Source organism: Pituophis catenifer, unplaced genomic scaffold (genome assembly GCF_029215685.1).
Source record: "Pituophis catenifer annectens isolate HBS135680 unplaced genomic scaffold, rPitCat1.0.hap2 SCAF_6, whole genome shotgun sequence".
Taxonomy (NCBI): domain Eukaryota; kingdom Metazoa; phylum Chordata; class Lepidosauria; order Squamata; family Colubridae; genus Pituophis; species Pituophis catenifer.
The window spans coordinates 85,183,553-85,198,077 of record NW_027256886.1 but is presented as its reverse complement, the minus strand read 5'-3'; the positions used below and the strand labels follow the sequence as shown (position 1 = coordinate 85,198,077).

At 44.4% G+C, this 14,525-nt stretch overlaps 1 protein-coding gene across 1 annotated transcript in view; it reads left to right on the top strand.

The window, feature by feature from the left end:
* ZMIZ1 (zinc finger MIZ-type containing 1) overlaps positions 1-14,525 on the top strand; it is a 412,625-nt gene that overhangs the window by 377,352 nt on the left and 20,748 nt on the right. Inside the window, exons 14-20 of the mRNA XM_070946491.1 lie at positions 1,644-1,818; positions 2,993-3,134; positions 4,876-5,086; positions 6,224-6,329; positions 6,505-6,665; positions 7,884-7,951; positions 11,121-11,189. Of these exons, the coding sequence (XP_070802592.1) occupies positions 1,644-1,818; positions 2,993-3,134; positions 4,876-5,086; positions 6,224-6,329; positions 6,505-6,665; positions 7,884-7,951; positions 11,121-11,189 (932 nt within the window). The remainder of the gene's footprint in view (positions 1-1,643; positions 1,819-2,992; positions 3,135-4,875; positions 5,087-6,223; positions 6,330-6,504; positions 6,666-7,883; positions 7,952-11,120; positions 11,190-14,525) is intronic.

Genomic DNA, 14,525 nt, shown 5'->3' with positions numbered 1-14,525 from the left:
ACACCATCAGTGCTAGAAGGGTGTGTGGAGTGCGGAGAGGAGGATGAGGAGGACAAAGACTGTGGGGTCCTCGTTCTCTGAGTTTGGTTGTTTTCTTGCAAACCTTTCATTACCCAACTAGGTAACATCATCAGTGCTAGCTCAGAAAGCACCATGGACCCCTCATTATTTTAAGTACAAAACCTGTCATCCAAGCCAAGGAGGGCCACATACTCACTACTGTATAAAAAAATACATAGTAAGAGTTCCCAACAGCCTATCCCCGTGAGGTCTGTCTCTAGATATTTTTGTTGTTGTTGTTCTTGTTAATTGTGAAGTCGTGTCCGACCCATCGCGATCCCATGGACAAAGTTCCTCAAGGCCTTCCTGTCCTCTGGAGTCCATTTAAGCTCATGCCAACTGTTTCCATGACTCCATCCAGCCACCTCATTCTCTGCCGTCCCCTTCTTCTTTTGCCCTCAATCGTTCCTAGCATCAGGCTCTTCTCCAGTGAGTCCTTCCTTCTCATTAGGTGGCCAAAGTACTTCAGTTTCCTCTTCAGAATCTGCCCTTCTAAAGAGCAGTCAGGGTTGATCTCCTCTAGGACTGGCCGGTTTGTTCACCTTGCAGTCCAAGGGACTCCCAGGAGTCTTCTCCAGCACCCAAGTTCAAAGGCCTCAATTCTTTAGCGCTCAACCTTCCTTATGGTCCAACTTTCACAGCCATACATTGCAACTGGGAAAACCATAGCCTTGACTATATGCACTTTTGTTGGCAGGGTGATGTCTCTGCTTTTTAGTATGCTGTCTAACTTTGCCATAGCTTTCCTCCCCAGGAGCAAACATCTTTTAATTTCTTGGCTTCAGTCCCCATCTGAGGTCTCTAGATATAGGGACGTCGCATCCCGGGGTCACTATATCTCCTTCTGTGACCTTCTGACTAGCAAAGTCCATGGGGAAGCCAGAGTCACTTCACAACTGTGTGACTCACAATGGAAAGCGATTCACTAAACAAGCATAGTGTCAGGGTTCCGACCGATGCCCTAATTAAATCACGAGCCTCGAGCCAAGCTTCAAAAGAAATCCAATTATTTATTAGGAGCTTCATATTGGCATATTCCAACTGTAGCCGACTATGACCGCACCTAATTTACAGCTCAGGCTTGACCCTGTTTTCCCCCTCCCCCTAGGGTGTGTCATCAGTCACATTTGCGAACGAAACAATTTCAAGGATTGTAGAGATCGCTCCCCTCCGGCCATTGTGGATAACCCCGGCAGATGGCCTTGACAGAGATAATGTCTGGAATGTGCTTTTGTCTTTGGCTGCAGTGCTGCTTTGCCATAGCTGCAAATTTAATTTTCCTATCCCCCTTGCCTATGGCAATTTGAGAGCAGGCCAGGGATGCGTTGCAAGCTGACACATGGCAAGAAAAGCCGTAAAATGGGTCAAAACTCACTTAGCAATTGTCTCGCTTAGCAACAGAAATTTGAGGCTCAGTTGAGGTCGTAAGTTGAGGGCTACTTTTATAGGGAATACAATAAATCTTCCCACAGCATCCAATGCTTTTATCATAGGGAATTCTACTTCGCGGCCAAAAGTCCCTGACCACTGTGATAATTCTGTTTTCTTTCTCTCTCTTTTCAATGGCAACCACCATTTTGCAGCCATCCAGGCCTCTTCCTGTAGCAAATTACCCTCACTCACCTGTTCCAGGAAATCCTACACCACCTATGACTCCCGGCAGCAATATGCCACCCTACCTGTCTCCTAATCAAGATGTCAAGCCGCCTTTCCCACCAGACATTAAGCCAAATATCAATGCTCTACCACCACCTCCAAGTAAGTACCAAACCTGGAAGGTCGTTGCCTGATCCTGCTTTCCACCGTGTGCAAATTATATTGCTCTGGTTGAAATGTTCAAGCCAGAGGTGATGGCCTGTGGATAAAGCATCTTTCAGAAATCTGCAAAGCATTGCAGATAGAGCCGCAGTGGCGCAGTGGTTAGAGTGCAGTACTGCAGGCTACTTCTGCTGATCATCGGCTGCCAGCAGTTTGGCAAATCGAATCACAGCAGGCTCAAGGTTGACTCGGCCTTCCATCCTTCCGAGGTCGGTAAAATGAGGACCCAGATTGTTGGGGACAAGAGCAGGGGTGAAATCTACTTACCTTCCTTACTGGTTCGGAAACGCACGTGTTGTGGATGACTGTCACATGCGCATACACAGAAGGTAAAAAAAATTACTTTGTGGTTATAACCAGGAAGTAATAACACCCAGGCGGCGATCGATACTAGATCGCCGAACCACAGGGAAAAATCGCTACCGGATCGGGTGATCCGGTCCGATCCGGAAGCATTTCACCCCTGGACAAGAGGCTGACTCTGTAAACTGGTTAGAGAGGGCTGCAAAGCACTGTGAAGCGGTATATAAGTCTAAGTGTCAAGTGCTAAGATCAGCCGGGGGGGGGGGGAATTTCTGGGAATGAATCAGAAGAAAGATCAGGTAATCCTCAATTTACAACAGTTCATTTAGTAACCGTTCAAAGTTACAACGGCACTGGAGCTGGAGACTAAAACATCTGAAGAATGGTTGCAGGATTTAGGTTTGGCTAGTTTAGAGAAAAGGAGGACTGAGGAGGAGGGACATAATAGCAGTCTTCCAGTATTTGAGGGGCTGCCACAAAGAAGAGGAAGTCAACCTATTCTCCAAAGCACCGGAAGGCACGACAAGAAGGAACAATGGATGGAAACTAATCAAAGAGAGAAGCAACCCGGAATTAAGGAGAAACTTCCTAACAGTGAGGGCAGTTAACCAGTGGAACAGCTTGCCTCCAGAAATTGTGGACGCTTCATCAATGGAGATTTTTAAGAAGCGACTAGACAGTCACTTGTCTGAAACAGTGTAGGTTCTCCTCTGGGGCTGGACTAGAAGACCTCCAAGGTCCCTTCCAGCTCTATTCTATTCTGATAGGAAAGTAGTCCACCGTTAACTTTTCTCTCCCTCTTCAATCCCAGCCAGCCATAATGACGAGCTGCGCCTGACGTTCCCCGTGCGAGATGGGGTTGTCTTAGAGCCCTTCCGGTTGGAGCACAACTTGGCGGTCAGCAATCACGTCTTTCACCTGCGGCCGACCGTCCATCAGACCCTCATGTGGAGGTAGGATTGCATCGGGCCGGGGTGGGTGGACACCTCAGGATGCCGAACCGGAATCTTTCTTGGGTCAGCGGTGGGTGAGCAGCTCACTCCCGTTTTGAAGCTAGACCATTAACAAGTAGAAGAGCTCGCCTTTAGAAATTGTAGGTGCTTCATCACTGGAGGTTTTTAAGAAGAGACTGGACAGCCGCTTGTCTGAAATGGCATAAGGGTTAGGGTTTGCCACCAATAGCCTCCCACCGACCAGTTCGTTCTCACAGGGAGGGACTACTCAGGGTACCGTCAGTCAAATTATGTCGACTGGCGACTCCCAGGGGGAGGGCCTTCTCTGTGGGGGCTCCAACCCTTTGGAATGAACTGCCCCCGGAGATACGGAATATCCCTGATCTCCGTGCTTTCCGCCGTGCCCTCAAGACCCTGATGTTCCAACAGGCGGGGCTAAACATACGAACATGTGAATGATTTTTTAAATGTTATCTAATTCTGGGTTTTATTTAATTGACCAAACTAAGTAATAATTTTAATTAGCAATTTTATGATGTTTGTGTGTCTATATTTTTCTTGACTGTACACCGCCTTGAGTCCTACGGGAGAAAGGCGGTATAGAAATATAATAAATAAATAAATAAATAAATAAATAAATAAATAAATAAATAAATAAATAAATAAATAAATAAATAAACAAATAAGGCAGGGGTGTCAAACTCAAGGCCCAGGGGCTCAATCTGCCCCACGGGGTGCTTAGAACTGGACCACAGGGCCACCCAGGAAACAGCGAAGGACTGGCCCATGTTGCTTCTGCCAGTGAAAACAGAGCTCAGAAGGATCATATGTGGCCCTTCCGAGCTCTGTTTTTACTGGCAGAGGATCGCAGGAGGCCGTTGCAGCCAAAAACAGAGCTTGGGAGCCCATTTTCACTGGCAGAGCCTTCAGGCTGCCACAGGTGGTGACTAGGTGGCTTAGTGGCTAAGACACTGAGCTTGTCAGTGTCTTAGCCACTGACCTTAATCAGAAAGGTCGGCAGTTCAGCGGTTCGAATCCCTAGTGCAGGTCTCCTGCGTGAGCAGGGGGTTGGACTAGATGACCTCCAAGGTCCCTTCCAACTCTGTTACAGTTACCAAAGGTGCCCCCGAGACAAGTCATGTCGAGCTGGCCATGCCCCCTGTCACTGCGTTATGTGTTTGTCAGCCGAGTATCCATTCTGAGTGTTACGGTAGCCTGCCAGAGAACTTTATCACATATCTATAGCAACGGAGATAAGACTAGTCTTGTGAAACTTTGGGCTACTGCGCATGTCTACATTCTTTCTTTTCTAACTTCCTGACTTATACTTCTTTTGTTCGTCTGTGAGATAAGCTGCCGGTAAAGATGTAGTTAGCTAGTTTTTCTATTTTTATAATAAAATCCTTATTAGAATATATATATTTCGGTTTTTCTTTCTTTAAAGTATACAGCATGGAAAACAAGATCCATCCGTCTCTAATTAGCTGCAATTACCCCAGGGGGGAAACAGGGTTGATTTATGTTTCGACACATACCCCCTGCCCCCCTGAGGTCAAACGCAACCATGATGTGGCCCTCAATGAAATTGAGTTCAACACCCTTCGTATGGGGTTTCCTGCTTGAGCCGAGGGTTGGACTAGAAAACCTCCAAGGTCCCCTCCAATTCTTGTTACTCTGCCATACATACTGTATGTAACGAGCGGGTGCTAATAGCAATGCAAACATCTGCCTTCTCTGACAGATCAGACTTGGAGTTACAATTCAAATGTTATCACCATGAAGACCGGCAAATGAACACTAACTGGCCAGCATCGGTCCAGGTCAGCGTCAACGCAACTCCACTCACCATTGAACGGGGTGACAATAAGACGTCGCATAAACCTCTGCACCTCAAGCACGTCTGCCAGCCAGGAAGAAATACAATTCAAATCACTGTCACGGCATGCTGTTGTGTAAGTACCTAATCACCTGTTCATTCTGTGGTTTGGCTGTTTGGAAATAACTTTAGATTAAGGAAATGTCCTACCTAGACTTCATATTCCTAGTATTCTTCACCGGTGTTTCACAGCTTAAGTTTCATTTCTACTAAAGACCAAACTTAGTAAGCTATTTTTTTTTTCAAATTCAAATTCAGTTTGTATACCATGATATACATGATATACAGAACAATTAAAACTCGGACCACACGTTTTCTGAATAGTTTTTATCCCAGAGCTATAATTGCACTCAACAACGAACGAAAGGGCCACCATCAGTGAGCTGTTGGACAGCATTACTTGGTCTGTTGTGTGGATGTTTGGGTGGTTTAGGGCAGTGTGAAATGTAAAATTTGTTACTACCGGTTCTGTGGACGTGGCTTGGGGGATGGGGTGGGGTGGGGGATAATATGACTGAGTGGGCGTGGCCAACTTTTTTTTTTTTTTTTTTACTTTTAAAACCATTTTTCTACAACCTCTTCAGCTGAATAGGTTGTTAAAAAATGCTTTTAAAGCCTCTGACAATCCCAGCTGACTTGCCTGATCGGCAGAACTTTTCCTTTTTTTTTTAAGCCTCTGACAATCCTAGCTGACTTGCCTGATTGGCAGAGGCTTTGTTTTTACTTTTAAAAGCATTTTTTCTATAACCTCTTCAGCTGAAGAGGTTGTAGAAAAAATGCCTTTAAAAATAAAAAAAAAAGCCTCTGATGATTGCGCGGCTCAGCTGGGCAATGGGTGGCGGGGGGCAGGGATTTTTGCTACCGGTTCTTCAAACAGCCTGCCTCCATTGCTACCGGATCAGGTGATCCGGTCCGAACCAGGAGCATTTCACTCCTGGTTTAGGGGTGGGGAATTGTGGTGGGTGGGGTTGTGTCTGGGGATTGTTATGTGTGTTGGACCTGGTCTTTGGGTGTTAAGTGAATTTCATTGTATGGGTATACTGTGGAGGTTCTCTAAACCAGCCATAACGTTAGCTACAGGTTCTCCCGAACCCAGGCGAACCTGTAGCAGCCCACCCCTCTGACTTCTTTCCAACCGCACGCAAAGCAAATGCTTGGATTGAATGACCCCGGATCCTCTATAGACCACTGATTTTTTCCCCCTTTCCCCCAGTCCCATTTGTTTGTTCTGCAGTTAGTACACCGGCCTTCGGTCCGTTCTGTTCTTCAGGGCCTCTTAAAGAAACGCCTGCTTCCGGCTGAACACTGTATCACCAAAAGTGAGTAGAACTTGTGTTTCAAATTGGCCTGGAAGGCCGACGATGAAACTCCATTCAGTCTTGGGACAGTTTCTGTCAAGCCAAGTGTGTCGTGCTGTTAAAACAGTCCTAAGTATGAATTCTATTATCGCTCCCCCCGCCTTTGTTTTTTTTGTTTTGTTTATTTTTGCAACAGTCAAGAGAAATTTTAGCAGCGTGGCTGCCTCTTCGGGCAATGCTCCTCTCAACGGAGAAGACGGTGTGGAGCAGACAGCTATCAAAGTCTCTCTTAAATGTCCCATCACATTCCGGCGAATCCAGCTTCCAGCAAGAGGCCACGATTGCAAGCACGTACAGGTGAGCGCCTCTACCTGTCCCACTCCTGCAAGACGGTGCAACTTTGTATTTATTTGTTTAGAAAATGTGTACAGCCACCCATCTAATTATTAACTACCAGTAGTATTAATCAGTGGTGGGATTCAGCTGTTCTGCCCCAGCTACGGACCCCAAAGAACACCGCACACACAAAGTCTGTACAAAACTTAAATTTACTAAAATACCTCAGTCTTTTCCAAACAAAAGCTGTTAAGAAACTTTCTTAGCAGCCTACAAGAAACCAAAGATAAAGTAATCACAATCTTACTAAGGTTGGCAAAAAGTCCAGAAGCAATTTGCAGAGAATCCAGACGCGAAGGAGAATGAATTAAAGTTGTTCCCTACAAATTGCTTCAGTCGACGTTCCTCCTTAAATAGGCTAAGGGAGTGGCCAGTTAGCCCCAAGCCTTACTATCGAGGAGGAGTCCTCCTGATGAGCCACTCCTGCCTTTTGGCAGCTCTGCGCGCCCGTGCATCGAGAAGAGGCTCCTCCTCTTCGTTCTCTTCACTTAAAGGAGCTTCTGGAGGTTCTGAAGGCCCTGGCGGAATCCTCGCCTCTGGCACCACATCTTCTCCAGCCTCCTCATTGTCTGACTCGAGTGCCAGCTGCACAGGCTGCTGGCGCAGCACCACACCAGCCTCCTCACTGTCAGAATCAGCTACAATCCGCACAGGCCGCTGACAGGCCACAATGTCAGCCAGTTTGGAGCAGTTTAGGCGAACCGGTAGTAGCAACCTGCAAGTGGGCCAGCCCCCACCCACCCAGTGGGCACAGTCCTGTTCTATATCACTGTGTTTTTGACACTGCATGCATGTGCGGACAGCAGGCAAGCAAATTGCCGTGTTATTTGATGTTGCATGCATGCGTGGTTGACATGCGCGCATGCGAATTGCCATGTATTATGACACAACAGGAATCAAAGCAGGAACCATTTCCCCCCACCAACCAGTCTGCAAAGCCAGAAAAGTTGGGGACCGCTATCCTAGTGTTTTCAATGATTAAAACTATGAACTTTCGTGTTATGGTTTGAAGCACATCCTGATGGGGGGTTTTTTCTTCCTGGCATGCATTTGATAGAACGGCTTCTCTTCTTTATTCACATCCATTAGGAGGGTTCTCTTTGCAGCCACATCTTCAGCGTTCTTTGCGAGCCGCAAAGCCATCGTTTAATTAAGATTTTCCTGCTTTGTCCTCTGCAGTGTTTTGATCTGGAATCCTACCTCCAGCTGAACTGTGAACGAGGCACCTGGAGATGCCCCGTATGCAAGTGAGTGGTAATATCAAAGTCTGTGATAATATCTAAAAGAAAAACCAGACCAATACAAAATTATGCTTCCATTTCACGTGAAACCAGAGACGGTAACATCATTAACCTAACAGTATTTTTTTTTTAAAGAAATGTGATAAATACTTTTGCTGTGGACATGGCTTGTGGGGGGGTAATATGACTGAGTGGGTGTGGCCAACTTTTTTTTTTTTACTTTTAAAACCATTTTTTCTACAACCTCTTCAGCTGAAGAGGTTGTAAAAAAAATGCTTTTAAAGCCTCTGACAATCCCAGCTGACTTGCCTGGTCGGCAGAGGCTTTTTTTTTTAAAGCCTCTGACGATCCCAGCTGACTTGCCTGATCGGCAGAGGCTTTTTTTTTTTTAAAGCCTCTGACGATCCCAGCTGACTTGCCTGATCGGCAGAGGCTTTTTTTTTTAAAGCCTCTGACGATCCCAGCTGACTTGCCTGGTCGGCAGAGGCTTTTTTTTTAAAGCCTCTGACGATCCCAGCTGACTTGCCTGGTCGGCAGAGGCTTTTTTTTTTAAAGCCTCTGACGATCCCAGCTGACTTGCCTGATCGGCAGAGGCTTTTTTTTTTAAAGCCTCTGACGATCCCAGCTGATTTGCCTGATCGGCAGAGGCTTTTTTTTTTTAAAGCCTCTGACGATCCCAGCTGACTTGCCTGATCGGCAGAGGCTTTTTTTTTTAAAGCCTCTGACGATCCCAGCTGACTTGCCTGATCGGCAGAGGCTTTTTTTTTTAAAGCCTCTGACAATCCCAGCTGACTTGCCTGATCGGCAGAGGCTTTTTTTTTTAAAGCCTCTGACAATCCCAGCTGACTTGCCTGATCGGCAGAGGCTTTTTTTTTTAAAGCCTCTGACGATCCCAGCTGATTTGCCTGATCGGCAGAGGCTTTTTTTTTCCTTTTAAAAACATTTTTTTCTATAACCACTTCGGCCTAAGAGGTTGTAGAAAAAATGCTTTTAAAAATAAAAAAAAGCCTCTGATGATTGCGCGGCTCAGCTAGGCAATGGGGGGCGGGCAGGGGATTTTGCTACCGGTTCTCCGAACCACCCGCCTCCATCGCTACCGGATCGGGCAATCCGGTCCGAACCGGGAGCATTTCGCCCCTGCTGTAGACATTTTTTTAAAAATGATGATAAAGATTGATAAAGGATCTGGAGGCTAAATCATATGTCTAGAACTAGATATGTCTCACATTATCAAAGAGAAGGATTAAGGGGGACATGATAACTGTCTTTCGATATTTGGCAGGAAAGAGGAGAGTGATTTATTCTCCAAAGCAGGGCAGGACAAGATGTAATGGGTGGATGATCATCAAAGAGAGAGATCCAACCTAGAACTTAACGAGACATTTCCTGACAGTGACAACAGCTTGCCTCCTGGAATTGGGAGTGCTCCATCACTGGAGGTTTTCAAAAACAGACCATTTGACCTGAATAGTATAAGGCAGTGTTGGTTAACCTTTTCGGAACCAAGTGCCAAACCGGAAGCATGCACGCATGCGTGGGAGAGTGCCAGAAACCGGAAGAGCAGCTCCCTGGCATGCATGCATGCACCAGGAAGCTGAGCTTCCAGTTTCTGGCTTGCGCATGTGTGCCGGTCACCTAGTCTTCCAGTTTCTGGCACGCATGCATGCGCGAAGACCAGCTGGCCAGCACGGACATACCGGAAGCTTAGCTTCCTGGCACGCACATGCACGCCAGGGAACTGCTCTTCTGGTTTCCGGTGTTCCCCGTGCACGATGACCAGCTGGCCGGCGCACATGCGCTCCAGAACCCGGAAGAGCAATGGGCAATGGCTGGCATGCCTGGAGAAATGGCTATGCATGCCACTTCCGGCACGCATGCCATAGGTTCGCCATCATGGGTATAAGGACTCCTGCCTTGAGCAGGGCATTGGACTAGAAGACCTTTTTTTTATATAAAAGGTTTTTTTTTATTTTTTTAAGACAAACAAATATTTAATACATCATTCATTTCTTCCACATGACATCTCGGTGTTATCTCCAAAAAGCTCTTCTCTTATCTCTTCTATCTTCATTCTCGCCAAATCCATTACAAAAAATTTCCACTAATAATAGTACTCTAGTTATAACATTTTTTTTTTAAATCAGTCTCTTTTAAAGCTTATTTATACCTCTTTTCTAACCAATAGTAAAATTGATTCTATATCTTAAAGTATTCTGAATCTTCTCTTTCTTTTTTCATCATAGTTAATCTGTTCATTTCTGCACAGTCTAAAAGTTTTAATTACCTTATTTTATCAAAGGTTAGATAAAAAAATATGGAAATGAAAGATTATCATCTTTTTTATAATTTTTTATAATAGATTTTTATAATACAAGATTTCTAGCATTATATAAAGTATAACATAAAGAAGTATTACTATTAGACCGATTTAGTGATGAAATGAATGTTATAATATATATTAATTCAAATCTTAGAATATTTTGTACAAAATGAGGGAAGAATAGCTATGGTCAAATAAATGATCAATGAAGATAATAATACATAGATATATATTAGATCGATAATATAAGAATTTAGCTAAACTGTAAGCTATGAACATAGTGAAGATGCGCAAAGGATTTGTAACCAACCGACACACTGTTTATAATTTAATTTGAAGATGGTTTTATGTTTTTATTGTTTTATGTTTTTATTGTTCAAAAATAAAAAAGGGGCTTTTGCCTGCAAAAAAATAAAATAAAATAAAATAAAATTTTTAATTACTTCTCCCTCCGAGGGTATTTTCTCTGCTTTCCAATTTTGTGCACAAGCAATCCTTGCCGCTATTATTACATGTATAATCAAATATATATTATCTTTACTAATTTTCTCCGGTAAAATACCCAATAGGAACAGCTCTGGTTTTAAGTCCATATGTTGTTGTATTATTTCCTCCAGACTAAAAGACCTTTGAGGTCCCTGTGTTCTACATAACTATGCTCCTTGAAATGATTCTTCCAAGTCAACTCGATTGTTAGTGTTCACTTGGACATGCCCAAGTAATGAGATCTTCCTTATTTCCTTGGCAGACGCATAGAAGTGGTTTGCTGCTTTACTTATATCCCTTCAGAAACTTATATCATATGGCAAATGCACTACAAGTACATAAATGCATGCCCCTGTTTTTCTCTTCCAGTAAAACAGCTCTGCTGGAGGGCCTGGAGGTGGATCAATACATGTGGGGCATTTTGAACGCTATACAAAAGTAAGTGTATCTTTTAATGTTGAGAGCCGAGGTGGCACAGTGGTTAGAGTGCAGTACTGCAGCTACTTCAGCTGACTGCTAGTTCAGCAGATCAGCAGATCAAATCTCACCAGCTCAAGGTTGACTCAGCCTTCCATCCTTCCGAGGTGGGTAAAATGAGGACCCAGATTGTTTGGGGCAATATGCTATATGCTAACTTTGTAAACCGCTTAGAGAGGGCTGTAAAGCATTATGAAGCGGTATAGAAGTCTAAACAATAATAATAATGATAATCTGTTACGTTCACATGCCTGCTCTAATTCTTGAAAGACCTTTTCTGGAGTTTGTTTCAGTGGTGGTATTCAGCCAGTTCTATCCGGTTCGGGCAACCCGGATGACATCACATCTCATTTTTGATGCTCTGCGCATGCACAGAAAGTTCTGGCATGCGCAGACGTGTCGCACACGAGCGAAGCGAACCGGTAGCAAGGGTAAGACAATACCACCACTGGTTTGTTTCAACATAGAATTTTAGATCAGTAATATCTGATCATTTCAGAACATAATGTCCCCCTAATGTGAATTTGGGATCCCAAAGATCTTTCCTAAATTGTGAATATTAATTATGGAGGTTCCTGTCGGCTATAAGTCAGCAAGGAGGAGAGAGAGGTGGGGAACATGCCAAAGTGTTGGTGGCTGAGCCTAATCAACAGAGACCAGATTTAAAGTAGGCTAATGACTCAGTGGCTAAGACGTTGAGCTTGTTGGCAGTTCAGCGGTCCGAATCCCTAGTGCCGTGTAACAGAGTGAGCTCCCATTACTTGTCCCAGCTTCTGCCAATTTAGCAGTTCAAAAGCATGTAAAAAATGCAAGTAAAAAAACCGGGACCACTTTGGTGGGAAGGTAAGAGTGCTTCATGCGCCTTTGGCATTGAGACATGCCAGCCACATGACCTCGGAGATGTCTTTGGACAGCACTGGCTCTTCGGCTTTGAAACGGAGATGAGCACCGCCCCCTAGAGCCAGAAATGACTAGGATGCATGTGGGGGGGAACTTTTACCTTTTTAATGTAATTACTAGCACATCTGACTGGACTGTCTAATGAGCTTGCCTTTCTCTTGCTACTTGCAAGGATATCTGATTAGCGGGTGAAGAGATGAAAGAATTTCTGTTCTGGAAGCCTATGGAGATTCTCAATCATCCCTGTCATGGTTGTCGCAAAGGTGCTTTCTCCAAAAGGCCACTGGACTTTCTTGATTTTTTTTTCCTTTGAACGGAAGAAGTTTCTTGGATGAGAAGTGAAACATTATCAAAGACAAAAATCAAGACAGAGTCAGTTCTCTGTTCTGCCATCTTAGCAAGGTGATAACGCCAACTTAAAATGAGCAGCAGTGAATGTCATGCAAGTACAAAAAAAAGGCAATTAGATCTTGGGGTAGAATAACAGAATCATAGAATCCATATCACGGGAAGCCATAATTGCAGTGGTACCTTAGAACTCAACTGCTTTGGAACTGATTTGGTACTGAACTCATTTTGAAGCAAAAATGTTGTCCTTGTACTCATTGTTTGTTTGGAACTCAGTGCACAAGCTAAAAATGTCAGGGTTCCAAGTAACACCCCCAACGAAAGAAGACTCCAAGCCAGAAGTTCCTCAAAGTTCCATTTTATTAGAGATGTCATATTGGCACATCTGGGAAAACCTGAATCTGAAAGCTTCCAGGTTTTCCCCACCCAAAAAAAAGTCCAAGTCCCTGCCCCAGCACCCACATGTCCATCATGTGGTCCAATCAATGCACTGTTCCAACTGGAGATGCCTCCCAGTCACCCCACAGGTGCAGGGCAAGATGTCCTTGACTCTCAAAGAAAAGAATGTTATTATTTCATTTCATTTCATTTCATTATGGCTAGATATCTCTCCACTTTATACAATCCTCCCTCCCAGTTTCCCACAGCACTAAATGGCAGCCCTGAAGATCCAAAGTAAAAGATGGCTTCCAGGACTGACAAGAACTTGTTGAGGGTAAAGGTTTATTCTCTGAGATGGTGGGTTGGTTTCCGAACGTTTCGTTACCGGGCTAGGTAACATCTTCAGCAGAGTTTAGGGGATGTCAGTGTCAGTGTTCTGTTTATAAGAGCTTCAGATGTGGGTTTGTCAAGTGAGAATCTTGTGACAGGTCTTCTGATCGGTCAGCTAGAACTTGTTGCTGTCGACTGCCTTGTGACTCACTACATTATTCCTTATGGGAAAATTTTGTTTGGTACTCCTCGTTTTTGGTGCTCATCACGCCTCCCGGAACCAATTAATGATGAGTACCGAGGTACCATTCTTTTCCAATCAAATCTCCTTTATAGACCTCCTCTATTGTGTCCAGATCTGGGTATCTGGGCATCCCAGTTATAAAAGAGCAGTGCCAAATAGGAGAAAGTTATGGAAACGAAACCACACGAGAAGTCATGAAAGAATCTGGCTGTGTTTAATCTGCAGAGAAGAAAAAAATGATTGAGAGGAGAGATGATAGTGGTTTTCAAATATTTGAAGACTGTCAGAAAGAAGGAGTGGATGCAGAAGCAGGCTACTGCCGGTTTGGACCAGTTCAGGTGAACCGGTAGTTCCGACTAGTGGTTGGGCCTGCCCCCCTGCCCCAATGCTATCCCGTCCTATATAGTCGCCGTGGTTTTGAAGATGTGCACATGTGCAGAAGGCGCACACACTCACATTTTTGGTGCTGGGCGAACTGGTTGTTACATTATGTGACTCCCACCTCTGAGTGGATGTGATTTTAATTATCACAGAAGGCAAAACTACAAGCAATGGGTTAAAGCCACAATGAAGAAGGTGTAGTAGGCCACCAGGAAGAACTTCCTGTCTGTACAAGCCCCTAAATGATGCCACGTAATGTGGTGAGTTTTCTTCATTAAAGGTCTACAGATAGAGAAACTTGGTCATTTGTCAGAGATGTTCTACTGGATCTTGCACTGACCAGAGAGTTGGACTAAATTATCCTAGGGTCTCCCTTGCAACTCAACAATTCTATGGATATGAAAATGAGCAAAGGCAATAATTAATCATGCACTTCTATTCTGAACTACCAAAGCAAAACTTTTAAAGAAAAAAATGGACGTGGACCTAATATGTAAGAATTACTGAAAAGAGCGTTGGTGGCTTTCGTTTTTTTGGACATGTTCAGACAGAAGCCAGGCAGTCCATTTGTGGGAATGTTTAATTTGCATTTCTGCAGCGGATAGGGTGGACCATGAGGAAGGCTGAGTGACAAAGAATTGAGGCTTTCAAATGGTGATGTGAGAGAAGACTCATGAGAGTCCCTTGGACTTCAAGGAGATCAAATCAGTCAA